At 43.1% G+C, this 17,000-nt stretch overlaps 1 protein-coding gene across 1 annotated transcript; it reads left to right on the forward strand.

Moving 5' to 3' along the window:
• Positions 1–1,753: 1,753 nt before the first annotated feature.
• Positions 1,754–7,449, forward strand: LOC143272851 (natural cytotoxicity triggering receptor 1-like). The gene is made up of 7 exons (XM_076569251.1): positions 1,754–1,861; positions 1,939–1,974; positions 2,169–2,453; positions 4,184–4,462; positions 4,673–4,720; positions 5,429–5,476; positions 5,603–7,449. Exons 1-7 carry the CDS (start codon positions 1,828–1,830, stop codon positions 5,851–5,853), a joined length of 981 nt encoding a protein of 326 aa, XP_076425366.1. The 5' UTR covers positions 1,754–1,827; the 3' UTR covers positions 5,854–7,449.
• The last annotated feature ends 9,551 nt before the right edge of the window (positions 7,450–17,000 follow it).

Consider the following 17,000-nt stretch of genomic DNA (forward strand, 5'->3'; position numbering starts at 1 on the left):
ACAAAATACAGTCAAGATATCAAAAACACAAAACAAAGAAAGACTATTTTTAATAGTCTTTTAGCCATAAGGGTAAGACACCAGCTCATTTATAAAGGCACATATATCAGAATAATGTAAGCTCTCTCAGCAACCCAAAAGGCAGAAAAGTGTGGGATGATGTATTTCAAGACTTGAAATCAATTAACTCAACTAATGCTGCTATATCCAGGAGAGTTTTGCCTTGAAGTTGACAAGGAAGTAAGGATATTTTAAGATAAACACAAACTGAGGCTGGTCATGATCACCAAGAAAGCCTCACAGAAGATGACAAAATTAATATCATGCACATAGGAGAAAGAAAGATGCTCTCAGTCACAAGGATACAGGAAATAATAAATTTCATGAAAGAGGTAAGCAAGACAGGAAGAAGGAATCCATGGTGTCCAACATAGTAAACCAACAAACCCCAACATTAATGGAGGAGAAAGGGAGAGAAAGCAAACTGACCAACAAGTCAGTAAAATGCTCACCTTACAACTGTGAGGACCTCAGTTCAATCTCCCAAAGCCAGGTAGAACCTGGGAGGATGGCTCAGCAGTGAAGATCATCCACATCAGGAGGCTCACAACCACCTGTAATTCCAGCACTACAGAATCCTTTTGAGGCCCTTTTGAGGCCTCTACAGGCACTACACTCACGTGCACATACCCACACATGGACACACATAATTTAAAATGAAATCTCTAAAACATAAAAACCAAGGGTGGTAACACATGCTCATGATCACTGTGCTGGGGAGGCAGGACGTGGATACCTAGGGCTTATGGGTCAGCTAGCCTAGCCTATTGGCAAGTTCCTGGCTCTTGAGGAACATTGTATCCAAAAATACACAGATCTGCGCGTGCGCGCACACGCACACACACACACACACACACACACACACACACACACACACACACACACACACACACACACCTAATAGGTTTGGGGAGATAGCTCAGTGATTAAAATGTTTGCAAGGCTAGAATAAAGACCTGAGTCTAGCTCCCTAAAACCCACATAAAACATCACATGGACATGGAAGCCCACTTGTAGTTCCAGCCTGGGAATGCAGAGGCAAGGAATCCCCAGGACCACTTATCTAGGGAGATATTGGTAAGCTCTGAGTTTGATTGAGAGACCCTGCCTCGGTGAATAAGGTGGAAGAGCAATCAAAGATGATCCATGGCACCAACCACAGGCCTCTCTACATGCACACATGCACACAGATGTTTCTATGTACATGCAAACATACATACACATACATATACACACCACATATGCACATGAAAATAAAAATAATAGAATAAGAGCATTTTACTGAAATAAAATAGCAAAAATTTTAATAACGCATTAGTGTTGCTTTCTGATTAAACCAATCATCAAATCCAAACACATGCATGTTGCACACAGTTAAAATTCCCATTTTGGGAAATCCTCAGACATTTTGCTCTGTAAATCTCCCCCATGCCTTCCCCAAATGAATTAAAGTTTGACCAAGAAACGGGTTTCAGACTGGGCAGATGATGGTCAAGGGAACCTTTTAGACTCAAAATGTGGTTAAATGTGTTGTGTGAACCACAACTTTGCCTGAAGCCCAAGGTCAGTGGAGATCTGTGACCCTTTCTGTTTAAAAAAAAATGTGTGAAAGTCCCATGGTGATTGGTGTTGGAGCTCACCTACCACATCCTGTGCATCTCCCTCACAAACTGGACTCAGTCCAAACACACATACACACACACACACACACACACACACACACACACACACACACACACACGGTTCAGCATTAGACTCACCAGTGGTATGCCGTCCACACTCACTGCCCTACTCTGCCTCCGTAAGTCCTTCATAAAAGGGGGTGGAATCAAGAGCAGGGATGGGGGGAGACATTGTATCATTGTTGTTGTTTTCTAGAGCTATGTCTGAGCCAGAGGATCAACACAGAAGAACGTAAGTCCTTCCTTCCTTGAGAGCCTCGGGATCGTTCATCTCAGGTTCATCTCAGAGTCTATCTGAGAACATCCCAGAAACAGAGATGAGCATTCTGCCTCACTATGATGGATGGCCTCAAGCTGGTGGCTGAGGGTAAATAGAGTAGATAGGAAATGGTTCACCTGGGACTCCTGCTTTTGGTTCCTTTTCAGAGAATCTCCCGAAACCCATCATCTGGGCCCAACCCAGTACCAGGGTCCCAAAAGGAACCCCTGTGTACATCTGGTGCCAGGGTCCTCAGAGTGCCTCTGAGTATCAACTGTTCTTTAGAGGAAGCATTTTGGACTTGAAGAAAGCAGAGTCACATAGATCAAGGAGCAAAGTAAACGTCTTCATTCCACAAATGACCTTACACACTGCAGGGGAGTACGCTTGCTTCTATCGGAGTGGGGAGCTTCAATCAGAACCCAGCGATCCCCTGGATCTGGTAGTTACTGGTGAGTGTCTTGGTTTTTATAGAGAGAGCCATGTTGGTATGAATCATGGGGAGTGCCTGTGTTCACAAAGCCCCACTGCTCTGACACTGCTTATCTTGGCTGGAAGTCAGGGGGATGTGTCCAATTGCAGCTACTTCCTATAAGGGTAAACAACAAGGGTCAGCTCTCTGTCCTGGCATCAAATGTGTCTTAGGTCAAGATCTCTGAAAGATGTTTCTAAAATAGGCCACTGTGTGCTGGGGTAAGACTAAGGACTGATAGACAAGAGAACCAAAGCTGGGCAGGAAGAGGTTGGACTGTGATGGAGTTTCATCAGAAAATGTAGCCACACACATGGTTCTCAAATTTATCCAAGCTTAAAAACTATCTAGAGACCTTGTAAAAGCACAGATAGCTCTCGCACATGCATGTTCATGGGAGCATTAGTCACAATAGCTAAGAAGTGACTGGTTAGATGGTGCATGAATAAGAGAGCTTGCTGTTCAAGTATGAGAAACCGAATTCAAATCCCCAGAAACCACATAAAAAGTCAGGTGTGTCTGTAACACTAGAACGGGGCCGGGACCAACACCAGTTTGCTGTGGCTTCATAGCCACCAGCCTAGCTGAAGGTTCAATAGACCCTGTCTCAAGGGAATAAGATGAAGAGTGAAAGAGCAGGACACCCAACTCTGGCCTCCACACATGAGCATACAGGTGCACACATTGATACACACACGGGAGCATACACTACATATGCCATACACAATCACACAGAGGAAAAATAGAGAAACTAAATAAATAAGTAAACTAAATAATACCAAAAGGAAGTAATAACACTACTGTCTCTTGGTGAATAAATGGATGAACAAAACGTGGTACATTCATACAGTGGAATATTACTCTACCTTGCAAAGGAAGAAAATTCTGGCACACACTACGACATGACTAAACACCAAGGATGTTATGCTAATGGAGACAAATACTGTCTGGCTGTACTTAACTGAGTCACCTGGAACAGTCGGATTCACAGAGACCAAGAATGTAGAAGGGAAGTTGCCAGATCTTGGGAAGGCAGAAAGGGAGTTGTTTAATAGTGTCAAGTGTTCTGGTTTTGAGAAGAAAAAGTTCCAGAGGTGAGGGATACAAATGCTTTTTAGCGGTGTCATGTGTTGACTGCCTCTGCACAAGTGTGTGCCAGTCCATGTGTTCACAGGGGGGGGGTGAGTGTGTGAGTGTGTGTGTGTGTGTGTAAGTATATATGTGTGTATATATATGTATACATATACAGATATATATGTAACAACAATTACTGAAAAAAGGGAGACCACCGGTTTGAAAGGGAGCAAGGGGGGGGCGGTAGATAGGAGGTTTGGGAGAGGGAAAAGGAAAGGGGAAATGGTGTACTTATAATATCAAAAAATGATAATTTTTAAAATGTAAAAGGCTGTCCTAGAGTTTCTGAAGCAATGGTTCTGGGTAGGGGCAGAGCATCTTCAGACTTCTAGGTAATGTGAGTGGTTTGGGTCCTGAGGAACAAATTCAAAGCCAAAGAGTAGAGATGCAGAAGCTATGGCCTAAGTCCCTCAGTCCTAAAGGATAATGGATCTATCTGTGACAAGCACAAGTTTAGGAAGCAGAAGCAGCCCAGATTCCAAGGAGTGATATTTGGTCACAGGGACAAGGAAGCAGTAGATTGAGGAGTCAGGGTGTGATAATGCTCTCTATATACCAGCTCTCCTTCTCCCACAGGTCTGTATGACACACCCAAACTCCAGGTTCACCCAGGGCACGAAGTAACCTTGGGGGAGAATGTGACCTTCTTCTGCCATCTGGTGTCTGGGACAAGCAAATTCTTTCTGCTCAAGGAAGGACGATCCAACCAAGTCCAGCAAAGATATGGGAACAGGCAAGCAGAGTTCCCCATGGGCCCTATGACTAGAGCCCACAGAGGGACATACAGATGTTTTGGCTCTTACAGTGACTATACATGGTCTTCCCCCAGTGAGCCTGTGACACTCCTCATCTCAGGTAAGGACCCTTTCACCTGTGTCTTAACCACAGCCCTAGAGGATACCCTTGACAGTGACTGTTTTAAAAAGATAGCCAAGAGTACCCTGCTTCTTAAAGATCCAACCAGCCACTTGGAAACACCAGAGGGGCAGAGAAAGATGAAGGAATAAAGGATACTGGAGGAGACCTAAAATTCTTTTTAAAAAATGAATTATTTTCTATTTCTAGGTGTTGAGAACACCAGCCTTGCACCCACAGGCCCTGCTTATTCTCTTGGTGAGTCACTTCCAAATTCACCAGAAAGGACCTGGGAATTGGCTATTAGTGAAGTGCTCACCACATAAGCTTGAGGACTCAAGTTGGATCCACAGTCAAGCACAGAGAGAAACAAACACATCCATGCTACCTGTTTCTGATCTCATCAAGTGTTCTCCTGTCCTATGCTGTTCATACAACCATGTCCAGAGAATGGTGACATCCACAATGAACTAGGTCTTCACACATCAATTAATAATTAAAGCAATCCTACACAGACGTGCTCATAAGCCAACCTGATCTCAATAATTAGATTTGAACTTGAACTTGCTTTTCAGACAACTATAGAGTATGGCAAATTGACATTTAAACCTAAGCATCACAGAAATGATGATGGGGCAGCTCACTTCAGATGGTGAAGAATTTGTCTTCCTGTGAGAAGAAAATTACATTGAATAGATGAGGAAAATGAGGCTTCCCAAGAGTTTCCATATGGCATGGCGACACATGTATTAGTGCTATGGGTGAATCCAAACTTGAGTATGTCCATCTCTTCACTAGTCTACTCTATTGCCATATAAAGCCCCTAGGACTTGGAATTCTGGGTGAGGACCAACATTGGAAAGCCATAGGATGCCATGGGCCATATACAGAAAAAAGAATGTTTCAAAGGAAGGATCCAACACTATCCTCTGTTCACTCATCCCTTCTTCTTTTCCTTATCCTCAGATTATTTGGTGTTCGACTCCACGACTGAAGAATCAGGATTACAGGAGGGTAAGCAAACAGCTAGACGCGTAGACTCTGAGGAAAGGTGCAAGGCAAAGCGGGAGTGAAAAGCAGAAGAGGGGGGATGGGGTGGGTGTAGCCTCTGTCCGCAGTCACCCTGTCTTCTGACTCTAGACTCGGCCTTCTGGGATCATACTACCCAGAATCTCATTCGGATTGGTCTGGCGTGCGTGGTCCTGATGGCTGTAGTATGGCTTTTGGCTGAAGACTGGCTCAGCAGGAAAAGGGATCAAGAGGGGACCAACAGATCAGCAAGTTGGGAATGCAGGAGAAGATGGAGAGTACAACGTTCCCTTGAAGAGGAACAAAGGGACTCAATATCTATGAGCGAAGTGAAGGCAACTCCTGGACCTGGGACCATATGAGCTTTATGCTGCCCCCTGGAGGAAGGAAGAGGTCATTGCAGGAATGAAGGGGTAGTGTCACTGGTGAGATGAAGCCTCTAAGTTTCTACTGTAGGCAAATTCTTGCTGTCTCTGTCAAGCTTTACATATTTTAATGCTTATTTACTGAAAGCCATACTTTTAACCACTCTGGTCTTTCCTAAAAATAGCTACCTTCCAATGTGCTGGCCATGGGAATATTTCCTTATTACTTTGGTCTTTTTTTCTCTAATTTTATTTATTTTATGTGGATGGGTGTTTTTCAGGCATGTATGTCTGTGCACCATGTGTGTACCTAGTGTCAGATCCCCAGGGACTGGAGTTACAGATGGCTGTGAGCTGCCATGTGGGTGCCTGGAATTGAACCCAAGTGCTCTGAACCACTGCGGCGCTGCACAGTATTTGTTTTATACCGTGTAAAGATGTGTCACTGTGATTGGTTTAATAAAGAGCTCCATAGCCAATAGCTAGGCAGGAGAGAATAGGTAGAGCTTTCCAGCAAAGAGAGAAACTCGGGATGAATATAGGCTTGCTAGAGATTCCAGCAAGACATGAAACAAGTCAGAAATACAGAATGGGAGAGAGGTAAAGGCCACATGGCAAAATATAGATTAGTAAAAGCAGGTTAATTTAAGTTATAAAAGCTAGTTGGAGAAAAGCCTAAGCTAAGGCCAAGCTTTATAATTAATAATGTCTCCATGTTATTTGTGAGCTGGTCCAAAGAAAGACTGGCTATAATGAGTCATATCTTCAGCTCTACCCTCAATTCATTTTTTATATTGTGCATCCATGTGTGATGTGTGAGCACACATATGCACACATATGTCATGTCACTCATATGAGGTCAGAGGATACCTTTGTGCAGTCAGTTTTCTCCTTTCATTTTTTTAAAAATTATTTCTGTTATTTTTTTAGATGAATATATCTTCCTCTCTTCCCTTTCTTCTCTTCAAGCACTCCCATATACCCCTCCTTGCCCTCTTTCAAATGCATGGCCTCTTTTTTCATTAACTGTTGCTACACATATATGCATATGTATATACATATATGTTCCTAAATACATAAATTTTATGTGGGTTCCAAAAATTGAATACAGGTTAGACATATGCAGCAATTGTTTTTAACCTACTGAGCCTTCTCCTTGCTAGCCTATCCCTATTTCTTTCTTCTTTCCTTTGTCTGCAAGAATCCCATTCAAAATAAGTGCCAAACAACAACACCAATAAGTATACATGTACTGCTTGGCTAGTAGTATGTCCACTTGATAGAAGTTAGAGTCATTTTGGAAGAGGGAACATCAGTTGAGAAAATGTCCCCACAATATTGGCCTGTAGGAAAACTTACAGTGCAAGTTATTGGATGATAAGTGATGTAGAGGGCCCAGTCCACTGTGGGCAGCGTCATCCCTAGGCTGGTGGTCCTGGGTTCTATAAGAAAGTGTGCTGAGCAAGCCATGAGGAAAAGGCCAATAAGCAGCACCCCTTCCTGGTCTCTGCATCAGCTTCTGCCTCTAGGTTCCTGTCTTGATTTCTCTCAGTGCTGGACTGTGGTATGAAATTGTAAGCTGAAATAAACCCTTTTCCCCCAAAGTTACTTTTGGTCATGGTGTTTTATCACATTAGAAACCTTAACTAAAACATTATGAAATGGTTCAAAAACCATTGTAGCCACAACCAACCTGTAAAAATGCAAGCTATGAACAAATAGTCCAGAGACATAGGTGTGTCCTAGCTGGATCTCAGCCAAACCTTGGTTTCCCTGTCTATACACTATGTGGGTCCTGGGGATTGAACTCATGATCAGGCTTGGTGGCAAGTGTTTTTTCTAGCTGAGCCACTGAACCTGCCCTTGATATTTCCTATAATAGCACCAGAATCCTGTCAGTGTTCACATCTCTATGTTCCCAACTGTAATATGGGTTTCATGTGAATTGAGTCTATCAGCTTGATGATTATGTTCTTAGTCATCAGTGCGATATCAGGAAACCCACTGATGAATGGGTACATGAATACAACACAGAACTTGACACTCCTGAGTCTTGATATAGGGTATAGGGTCCAGCAGCTTTTTCTGCTTTGAACTATTTGATTGTCCCATTAATATACTAATATGGATCACCATTCTGTTCTATACAGACACAGCAGGCAGGTTAAATCCATCTCTAAAGCTAAATGTCCTGTTACGTATCAAGGAATATTCCTAAACCCAAAGAAATGCTATAAGGCTTTTTACTGTTATTTTTTGTTTGTTTGTTTGTTTGGTTGGTTGTTTGTTTGGTTGGTTGGTTGGGGCTGTTTTGTTTTGTGAGTCAGAGTCTCACTACATGCCCAAGATACCCTCAAACTCTTGGTCCTCCATCTTCAGCCTCCCAAGAGTTGGGATTCCAGGCATGTGCTGCCATGCCTGGTTTAATACAAAGATTTAATGGGGAGTAATATCGAGAAACTAGACTAAACTCTGACATACATGTCACTCACTGCACTGTAGGCAACTGATGGTTGTACCCATTGCTGGAGGTGGGACTCCAAATTGAATTTTATTTTCTCTTTTCCTATTAGCAGAACTTTCTAACTTACTATAAAATTATAATCTCCCAACACCCTATTCAATCCAAGATTAAATGGATTGGTTTAGAGTGAGTTTATGACATGTTGAATCTTCCCTATTCTAGTTTATGGCAAGAAAACTGTCATCTTAAGCGAAATATCATGCAAGTTAGAAATATTTTATATCCCTATACCTAGAGTCAGAACTTGGTCTTGGTAAAGGTGCCTCCTCGAGGAAATGAGGAACTGGTCCTGACCAGCCCTAACTCTGTATTCTTAACTCATTCTAATCAAATCTCTCAAACAGATCACAAGCAAGATCCAAGGGTTCTGTATTGTATTTACAATTTTTGAGATACTGAACATGGTATCTTAAACATCAAAAAGAAGAATGCAGAGAAAACAAAAACCTTCAGTTGCTAAGTTAAATTATATATAAAAGCACTATTTTAAAAATTCAAAATGAACACAACTTCCATAATGGACAAAGTATCAAAATCTTAAACACAGATGGTGCATATTGTCCGTTAGAAATACCACAACAAAATACTGCAAGACTGGTAACATAATAGAAATTTATTACCTCAAAATCATGATATGCTCTGAGATACTATTGATAGACTCTGTGAGAGAGAGGAAATCTCCATCTTTAGGTATCTGCCCTCTACAGGCTCCAGAGCATAGCTCCAAACCCACCGTCACACAGATGGACCTGGTTAACCTCAGTGGGTCACAAAACAAAATGAACATAAGAGATTTGTGGGGATGAGGGCATGGGCAGGAGTGGTGGAAAGGTGGGGGTGGTAGTGACCACCATGCAAGGTGTACATGTGCAAAATTGTCTAAAAATAATTTAATTTTTAAGATCAACATGTGGACAGGGTTTCTCATGAGACCCCTCTCTTTGGCTACCTTCTCTTTCTTCACGTGACTCCCCAAGTCCCTGGAAATCATCTTCTCTCCACCACTGTTTCCTCTCAAGCTGCTATTGTAATAATCACTAATAAGTTTCTGGTAAGGTAACACACAATGTGCTCTTCACCTCTTGTTGGTTATATCTGATACGTTGTTCACTTCTTCCCCGAGATTGTCATTGCTCTGGTTTCTCTCATCATCTCCCTGCTTATCTTCAAATGGTTATAGTATTATCGTGTTTTCAAGTTTCTCCAACACCAGTTCCACTTAACATGTTTTTATTAATTTAATATTTTATTTATGTGAGGGCTGTGTGTGTGAGAGTGAGAGAGAGAGAGAGAGAGAGGTGCCTGTGGAGGCCAAAGGGTGGAATCACATCCCCTGAAGCAGGAGTTATGGTTGTGAACTGCTTTTCATCACTAAGCTATCTACAGATGCAATCACAGAAACACCTGCTGGCATGCCTTCCCTTCTCTGATGGACTATACACCCACAAACCATGACTCAAAGTAAACCTCTCCTTCCCAAATTTGCATCTTGTCATATATCTGGGCACAAGAATGAGAAAAGTAGCTGATAAGGTAAGCTGGCAGATTCTTTCAGTCCAGTGCCAGATCTTTCACATTCTGTGATAATATGCCCTGTCCATAGATGAAAGCCTGGGTTGATGCTGGCCAAGCATATTGCTTCAATTTTCCTCAGATTGATACCCAAATCTCTTTCTCTGAACTATAGCCTCAGAACTTCAGATCACTTTTATCAGCTTCTTCCATTAAACTAGAGTTCATAATTTTCTTTTTAAATTTTTATTTGCACATAATATGTGCATGCAAGTGCCCATGGAGTCAAGAATAGGGATGTCACAATCAATGGAGCTGGAATGGCAAGCAGTCATGCGGTATCCAAGCTTCATTCTGCAACTGAACTCTGGTCCTCTGTAAAAGCAACAAACACAGCTGGGCGGTGGTGCATGCCTTTAATCCTAGCACTCGGGAGGCAGAGGCAGGCAGATCTCTGTGAGTTCGAGGCCAGCCTGGTCTACAGAGTGAGATCCAGGAAAGGCGCAAAGCTACACAGAGAAACCCTATCCCAAAAAGACCAAAAAAAAAAAAAAAAAAAAAAAGCAACACACACTCTTAACCACTGAGTCGTCACTCCATTCCCTAGATCCACCACTTTCTCATAGTCAAAATTGTTCCTCCAAGTTTGAAAAAACCTTAACCCCATTCACAGTCACTCATACTGACACATGTGCAGAAAAACCCACAAATCAGCTAACATGAATCATCAGACCCTTGCCACTGGTGGAGGCATGATAAAATAAACTTGTAACACACTCATGAAAGCATATCATTGTGCTTGGCTCATAGTCACCCTGCCAGGGCCCACTTTATCCCCTTTTTCCCATAAATAATCTTCCTCTACTTTCATGTCATTTGCAATAAATCTACATCCCAAATACGAGAAAACGTATTTTTCTGTCTTTCCGCCATTACTCTTTTTCACTTGTGTCCTGGCAATACACTTAAAAGGTCTCTCATACCTGCTGGGGACCGAACTAGGCCCTCTGAATGTGGGTGACAGCTGTGTGGTTTGGGCAGTTTGTGGAGCCTCTAGCAGTGGGACCAGGATTTATCCCTGGTGCATGAATTGGCTTTTTGGAACACATTCCCTATGGAAAGATACCCTGCTCAGCCTTGATACGGGGTGGGGGGTGGTCCTGCCTCAACTTGATATGCCAGACTTTGTTGGCTCCCCATGGGAAGCCTTACCCTCTCTAAGGAGAGGCTGGGGAGTAGAGTTGGGGGAGGTGGAGGATAGTAGAGGAGGGGAGGGAGGGAGAACTGTGGTTAGTATGTAAAATGAAAAAAAGTAAATTAAAAAAATGAGATTAAAAAAATAAGGTGCTCAGTTCCAACTGCATTACTCTTGATAATCACAAGCCAGACCATTCAGTAGAATAAAAGAACAAAAAGAGAAAAAAATAAAAGTCTGGATATTATCATACTAAAAACAATCAAAATAAAAAAAATAAAGGGTCTCTGATACCACAGTGCTTTTATATTTCTTGTCAAACTTGATTTTCTTCAGGTAACCTATTTTATCAAATATATCATTTCTATTGCAAAAGTTATTTGCATTGTTGTTTTGAGAGTGGCCTCATATAGCCCAGGCTGGCCTTAAACTTACTATTAGTTCAGGATGACCTTAAACTTCTGATCTTCCAGCCCCCACCTTCCAAGTGGAGAATTATATCGTGAAAACCACCCTTCCTAAATTCATTTTCTTTTCTTCTTTATGAAAAGCCAATTACAAAGACAAGACTATACAGCATCCCCCTTGTTCTACCCTCCACCTTACGCAATAGTCTCAGTTACACATGCTCAACCATCATCCAAAAACATCAAGCCTTTAATTCCAGCATTCAGGAGGCAAAGCCGGGTGGATCTCTGTTAGTTCCAGGCCAGCTCATAGCTATATAGTGAGGCCCTGTCTCCAAAAATATTACCACAGTGCAGTGAGGATTTGGGACATTGAGGCAGAGGCACCCTATTTCATAACTATTTTTACTTTATTGTTAATCTCTTATCGTGCCTAAATTATAAAGTTTGGGGTCTGGAGAGATGGTTCAGTGTTTAAAATGTTTGCCATAAAAGTGTGAGGACCTGAGCATAAAACTTCAGAACCCATGTAAATGTTAGCTGTACATAGAAGCCCACCTGTAATTCCAACCTCAGAAGGTGGGCACAGCGAGTCCCTAGAGCAAGCATCTAGAAGACAAGCCATGTCAGCAAGCTCTGTGAACAGATGGGGGCAAGACAGTCAACAAAAACAATAAATGAAGGGGCCATAACGAAACCCATTGATTTCTATGCTGTGTGAGTGTGTGTGTGTGTGTGAGTGTGTGTGTGTGTGTGTGTGTGTGTGTGTGTACATGCGCACGCGCGCATGCAAATGTCTGTATATGCACTGCGTGCATGAAGTACCCATGGAATCCAGAAGAGGGTATCAGACTCCTCCAAACTAGAGCTACAGATAATTGCTAACTGCCTGATACAGGTGCTGGGAACTGAATCCAGGCCATTTGGAAGAGCAACACGCACTCAACCACTTCCCCATCTCTCCAGCCTCCTGTATGCTAACTTTAAAACTCATACAACTACTTAAAATAAGTTTATGCAGTTTTGAAGTTATTAACTGTGCGTGCGTGTGTGTGTGTGTGTGTGTGTGTGTGTGTGTGTGTGTGTGTGCGCGCGTGCGCGCGCGCACATACTCACACTCCACAGCACACATGTGGAGGTTCTCTCCCATCATTCTGTGGGTCCTGGGGACTGAACCCAGGACATCAGGTTTGTCTGAAATCACCTTTACCCACTGAGCCATCTCATCAGTCTCAGTGAGAATTTTTGTAAAAAATCATTTCTTAAACCACTGGCTGTGCATATGTGGATTGATGTAGGATAACCTGCCAGAGAACTTACCAGTGGCTACACTCTCAAAGAAAAAATAACCCCCATCACCTGTTAACTGCAAATAGTTCCTCAGTTTGCAGGTGGGGCCTTCATAGCCATCCATGCTGGAAACTTACTGGCTTGAGCTTTGTGTAGGATGTTTTTAAATCTTTTCAATTTTTTCTATTTCAAAATTCAATTATCACCTATAGCACATTATGTATAGATGCCACACTATATATTCATGTTTGACTAAGATGTCCATCATCAACTGAGGGATATTCTGCCCGCCCTGCCACCCACCACCCCACACACTATCACCACCCTACAAATTTAAAAACATTTCAACCCTTTGCTGCCCAGTGGCTTTTTGCACTCAGCATTGTGTGTGACCATCACTGCTAGCTACTTCCTATGCTTTTACATCAGCCAAAAAGGTAATTCGAGAGAGCTGGCCAGATGACTCAGCAGGTAAAAAGATCTACTGCCAAAACCGAAAACCTGAGTTCAAGCTCTGTGATCCCTAAGGTAAAAGGGGAGAGCCAACTCTAGAAAGTTCTCCTGACCTCCACAAGGGTGCTATGACATGTGCACATCAACACACAAACACATACAATTAAAAATGTAATAGAAAAATATTTAACAAGAATGCTACATCCAGTGAACAAGTTATTCCGAATTTCTCCTCTAGCCCCTGGCAACCATTAATTGGCATCTATGCATCTGACTATTTCAAAAAAAATCTGTCTTGCTGGTTCTATAAGCTTCTGGTGAGCAGAAACTGCAAGACTAATAAAATCTTACAATGTGTACTACCCACTCGGTGAAGAATCTGGCCCTTAATGTCAACCATACTGATGTTGAAACCTTGGAAATAGAGAATAAATAGCTTAGGGTTTCCTACCTGAACACTCTTCAGGATTTTGCACACACACACACACACACACACACACACACACACACACACACACACACATGCCTACCTCAGTATTAATACCGGGTGAGGAAATTTATCTCTGGGGTACCTGATGATCCCCACTTCCCACACCTGTGTTTCTTTGAGATCAGAACTGCAGGGTTTCTGTAGTACAGCAGTCTGTAGTAGTGACATTTGGACCAGGATCTTTTTTTGCCAGAAGTAGAGGATGCTGTCCTCTGTGTTGATAAGTTGGATGTTATGAGAAGAACCCTGATCTCCATCCATTAGTGCTAACAGCACCTCCTAGTTGTGACAAGCAGAAATGTGTACAAATATTATGTGATAGCTCCATAAGTGTTTTGCTGTGGGTAGAGATTAATAGAGACTCAACTGGTCAAGATGCAGAGAACACGTGACTGTGGGGTGCTCCACTCTAATATCACATCCCTTTTCGCCATGGGTCAGATGACATCATGGAAGAGGTCAAAGGATGGGGAGGTCTGCTGTGAAATACTGTCTACAAGTCATGACAGGACCGGTGCACTTGTGAACTCACAACAGCTGTGGTTGCCTACAAAAGACCAAGCCAGTAAACATTCTAGCATGGACATGGGAGGGATTCACAAGACTTCTCCCATAGCTGAGGAGCTGTTGATGGCTGCTGAGGAAGAGTCAGTTTTCCTCAGTGGCATGGCCCATACCTGGTAGATTGCCCATACTTCAGTGGTCAGCCCTAGACCCATAGCATACTGGAAGTACTAACTGGACTCAAGTGGGCTATCAATACACACACACACACACAAACGAGAGAGAGAGAGAGAGAGAGAGAGAGAGAGAGAGAGAGAGAGAGAGAGAGAGAGAGAGAGAGAGAGAGGCAGGCTGTAGGAGAGTCTGGGTGGAGTTGGAGTGGAAATGAGTACAGATATGAACAAAATACATTGTATACATGTATGATGTTCTCAGTGAAATTTAAAAGTACTGGGGGTATATCCCAAAGACCAATCCAGCCTGTACAAGACCATGAAATAAACCCCTTAGCATGGCAAAAGAAAAATATTTAAACTATACATTTCAACGTAGACTCTCTAATGAGATCACTTTTACCCAAATGTTTGACTCAGTCCAACATCTAATAACTTATTGAAATCTCAATTCTTAATTTCTCCAACATATTTTCTATTATTGTGAACTATGTACCAAACTTCTTTGCCTAGCTTCACCCCACTATAGTTACCCCAAAGCCTGAGTTAACACCAGCCAAGCACAATCCCAAATACTACAGAAATCTTGAATATTTGGCAAGACTTACTACCATGGAGCCATCGAAAAATGGAGGTGCTATTTGAAAGCAATTTAAAATTGGACATCTATAGTACAGACTGCTCAAGGCTCAGGGAACACTGAAGAGTGAGAAAAGATTGTTAAGAGTCAGGAGATCAGGGATGACCAATGCAAAACAGTGTCTCCTGGGTGGGACAAGGCTGCATAAGATCAAGCCAGCCAACGTTCCAGTGTGGGTGGGGGAGAGGCTCATAATGTGCCCCCAACCTCCCCCTGAAGAGACACAGACCTTTGATGACTGCTAGGGAAGAGTCAGTTTTCTTTATGGATGTGGTCCATGGGAAGACGGAGGGGAGAGGAGGAGTATATATGACCAAAACACATTGGAGACTCAGAAATTCTCAATGACTTTAAAGCTGTCCCTTAGGTTTTCATCCTACAGAATCAGTGATAAGAATATGAATGTAGGAACGCTGACTCAAAGTAGTGATTGTCTACTTGAGTCTGGTGGAAAAAATCATGGGAAGTTGCAGACCAATTACCTTGTGTCAATGCCTGGGAACAAATGCTCAATTAAATAGTAACTTTGAACTTTTTCTCTAAGAAAAATTCATAAGTCGACCTGAATTTTCAATTAATAGAAATGATTCTTGGCATGAATGGAAACACATGAACTATGAACCAAAGGCTGAGGGGCCCCCAACTGGATCAGGCCCTCTGAATAGGTGAGACAGTCCATTGGCTTGATCTGTTTGGGAGGCATCTAGGCAGTGGTACCAGGTCCTGGGCTCGTTGCATGAGTTAGCTGTTTGAAACCTGTGACTTATGCAGGGACACTTGGCTCGGTCTGGGACGGGGGGACTGGACTGCCTGGACTGAGTCTATCAGGTCAATCCCAGTCCTCGGGGGAGACCTTGATCTGGAGGAGGGGGGAATGGGAGGTGAGCTGGGGGGAAGGGGAGGGGGCAGGAAGGGAGAGAACAAGGTAATCTGTGGCTATTATGTAGAACTGAATAGTATTATAAAATAAATACAAAAAAAAGAAATGATTCCTGGCAACACAGGGGAAAGTATGTTTCCCACCAAAAAAAAGTGAGGGGTGGAGGGGGAGAGAACAGGCTTATATAAAGAGGTATAGAGATTGACAGAGATGGCGGTGAAAGTTTAAAAACTGATGTGGTGAAATGCACTCACCTCACCTCTTCAGTATGCAGCTGGAGGCAGAAGATCAAGAGTTCCAGACTACTGGACCCCTGGAGCTCAGCCTGGTGCTTGGCTGTGGATCTCTGCATCTGCTTCTATGAGTTACCGGATGAAGGCTCTATGAGGACAGTGAGGGTATTCACCAATCTGCTTACCAGGGTAGGCCAGTTCAGGCACCCTCTCCACTACTGCTAGTCTAAGCTGGGGTCATCCTTGTGGATTCCTAAGTATGTCCATCATGAAATTTATTGCCAAATGGGCTCTGAGATTGTTAATAAATGAAGCTTTACATTGTAGAGATCCACAGCCAAGCACTGGGCTGAACTCTGTGAGCCCTATTGAAGAGAGGAATGACTGTATGGGCAAGGGGGTCAGGGTCGTGATGGGAACCCACAGAGATGACCGACTTGAGCTGGCAGGAGCTCATGACTCTGGACCAACACCTAAGGAGCCTGCATGGGACCAATATAGGCTCTCTGCATGTGTGTGACAGTTGTGTAGCTTGATCTGTTTATAGGGCTCCTAGCAATGGGATCAGAACCTGTCCCTGGCACTTTGGCTGGCTTTTGGAAACCCATTCCCCATGCTGGGTTGCCTCGCCCAACCTTGATGCAGGGGGAGGAGCTTGGTCCTGCCTCAACTTGATGTGCCATACTTTGTTGACTCCCATGGGAGGCCTGCCCCTTTCTGAATGGAGATGGAGGTGGAGTGGATGGGACAGGGGTAGAAGGGAGGTGTGGGGAGGGAACAGGAAGAGATAAAGGGAAACAGTGGTCAGTATGTGAAAAAAAGTAAAATAAGTGAAGCTTTAAA

The sequence above is a fragment of the Peromyscus maniculatus genome, chromosome 1 (assembly GCF_049852395.1).
Source record: "Peromyscus maniculatus bairdii isolate BWxNUB_F1_BW_parent chromosome 1, HU_Pman_BW_mat_3.1, whole genome shotgun sequence".
Lineage (NCBI taxonomy): Eukaryota > Metazoa > Chordata > Mammalia > Rodentia > Cricetidae > Peromyscus > Peromyscus maniculatus.

What these genes read in the sequence shown, in the direction of transcription:
- LOC143272851 (XM_076569251.1), top strand. Translation starts at nt 1,828, where the DNA reads ATGCCGTCCACACTCACTGCCCTACTCTGCCTCC. An exon ending in GAGGATCAACACAGAAGAAC is followed by an intron (nt 1,975 to 2,168) that starts GTAAGTCCTTCC and finishes GTTCCTTTTCAG; the next exon opens with AGAATCTCCCGAAACCCATC. An exon ending in TGTGACACTCCTCATCTCAG is followed by an intron (nt 4,463 to 4,672) that starts GTAAGGACCCTT and finishes TTCTATTTCTAG; the next exon opens with GTGTTGAGAACACCAGCCTT.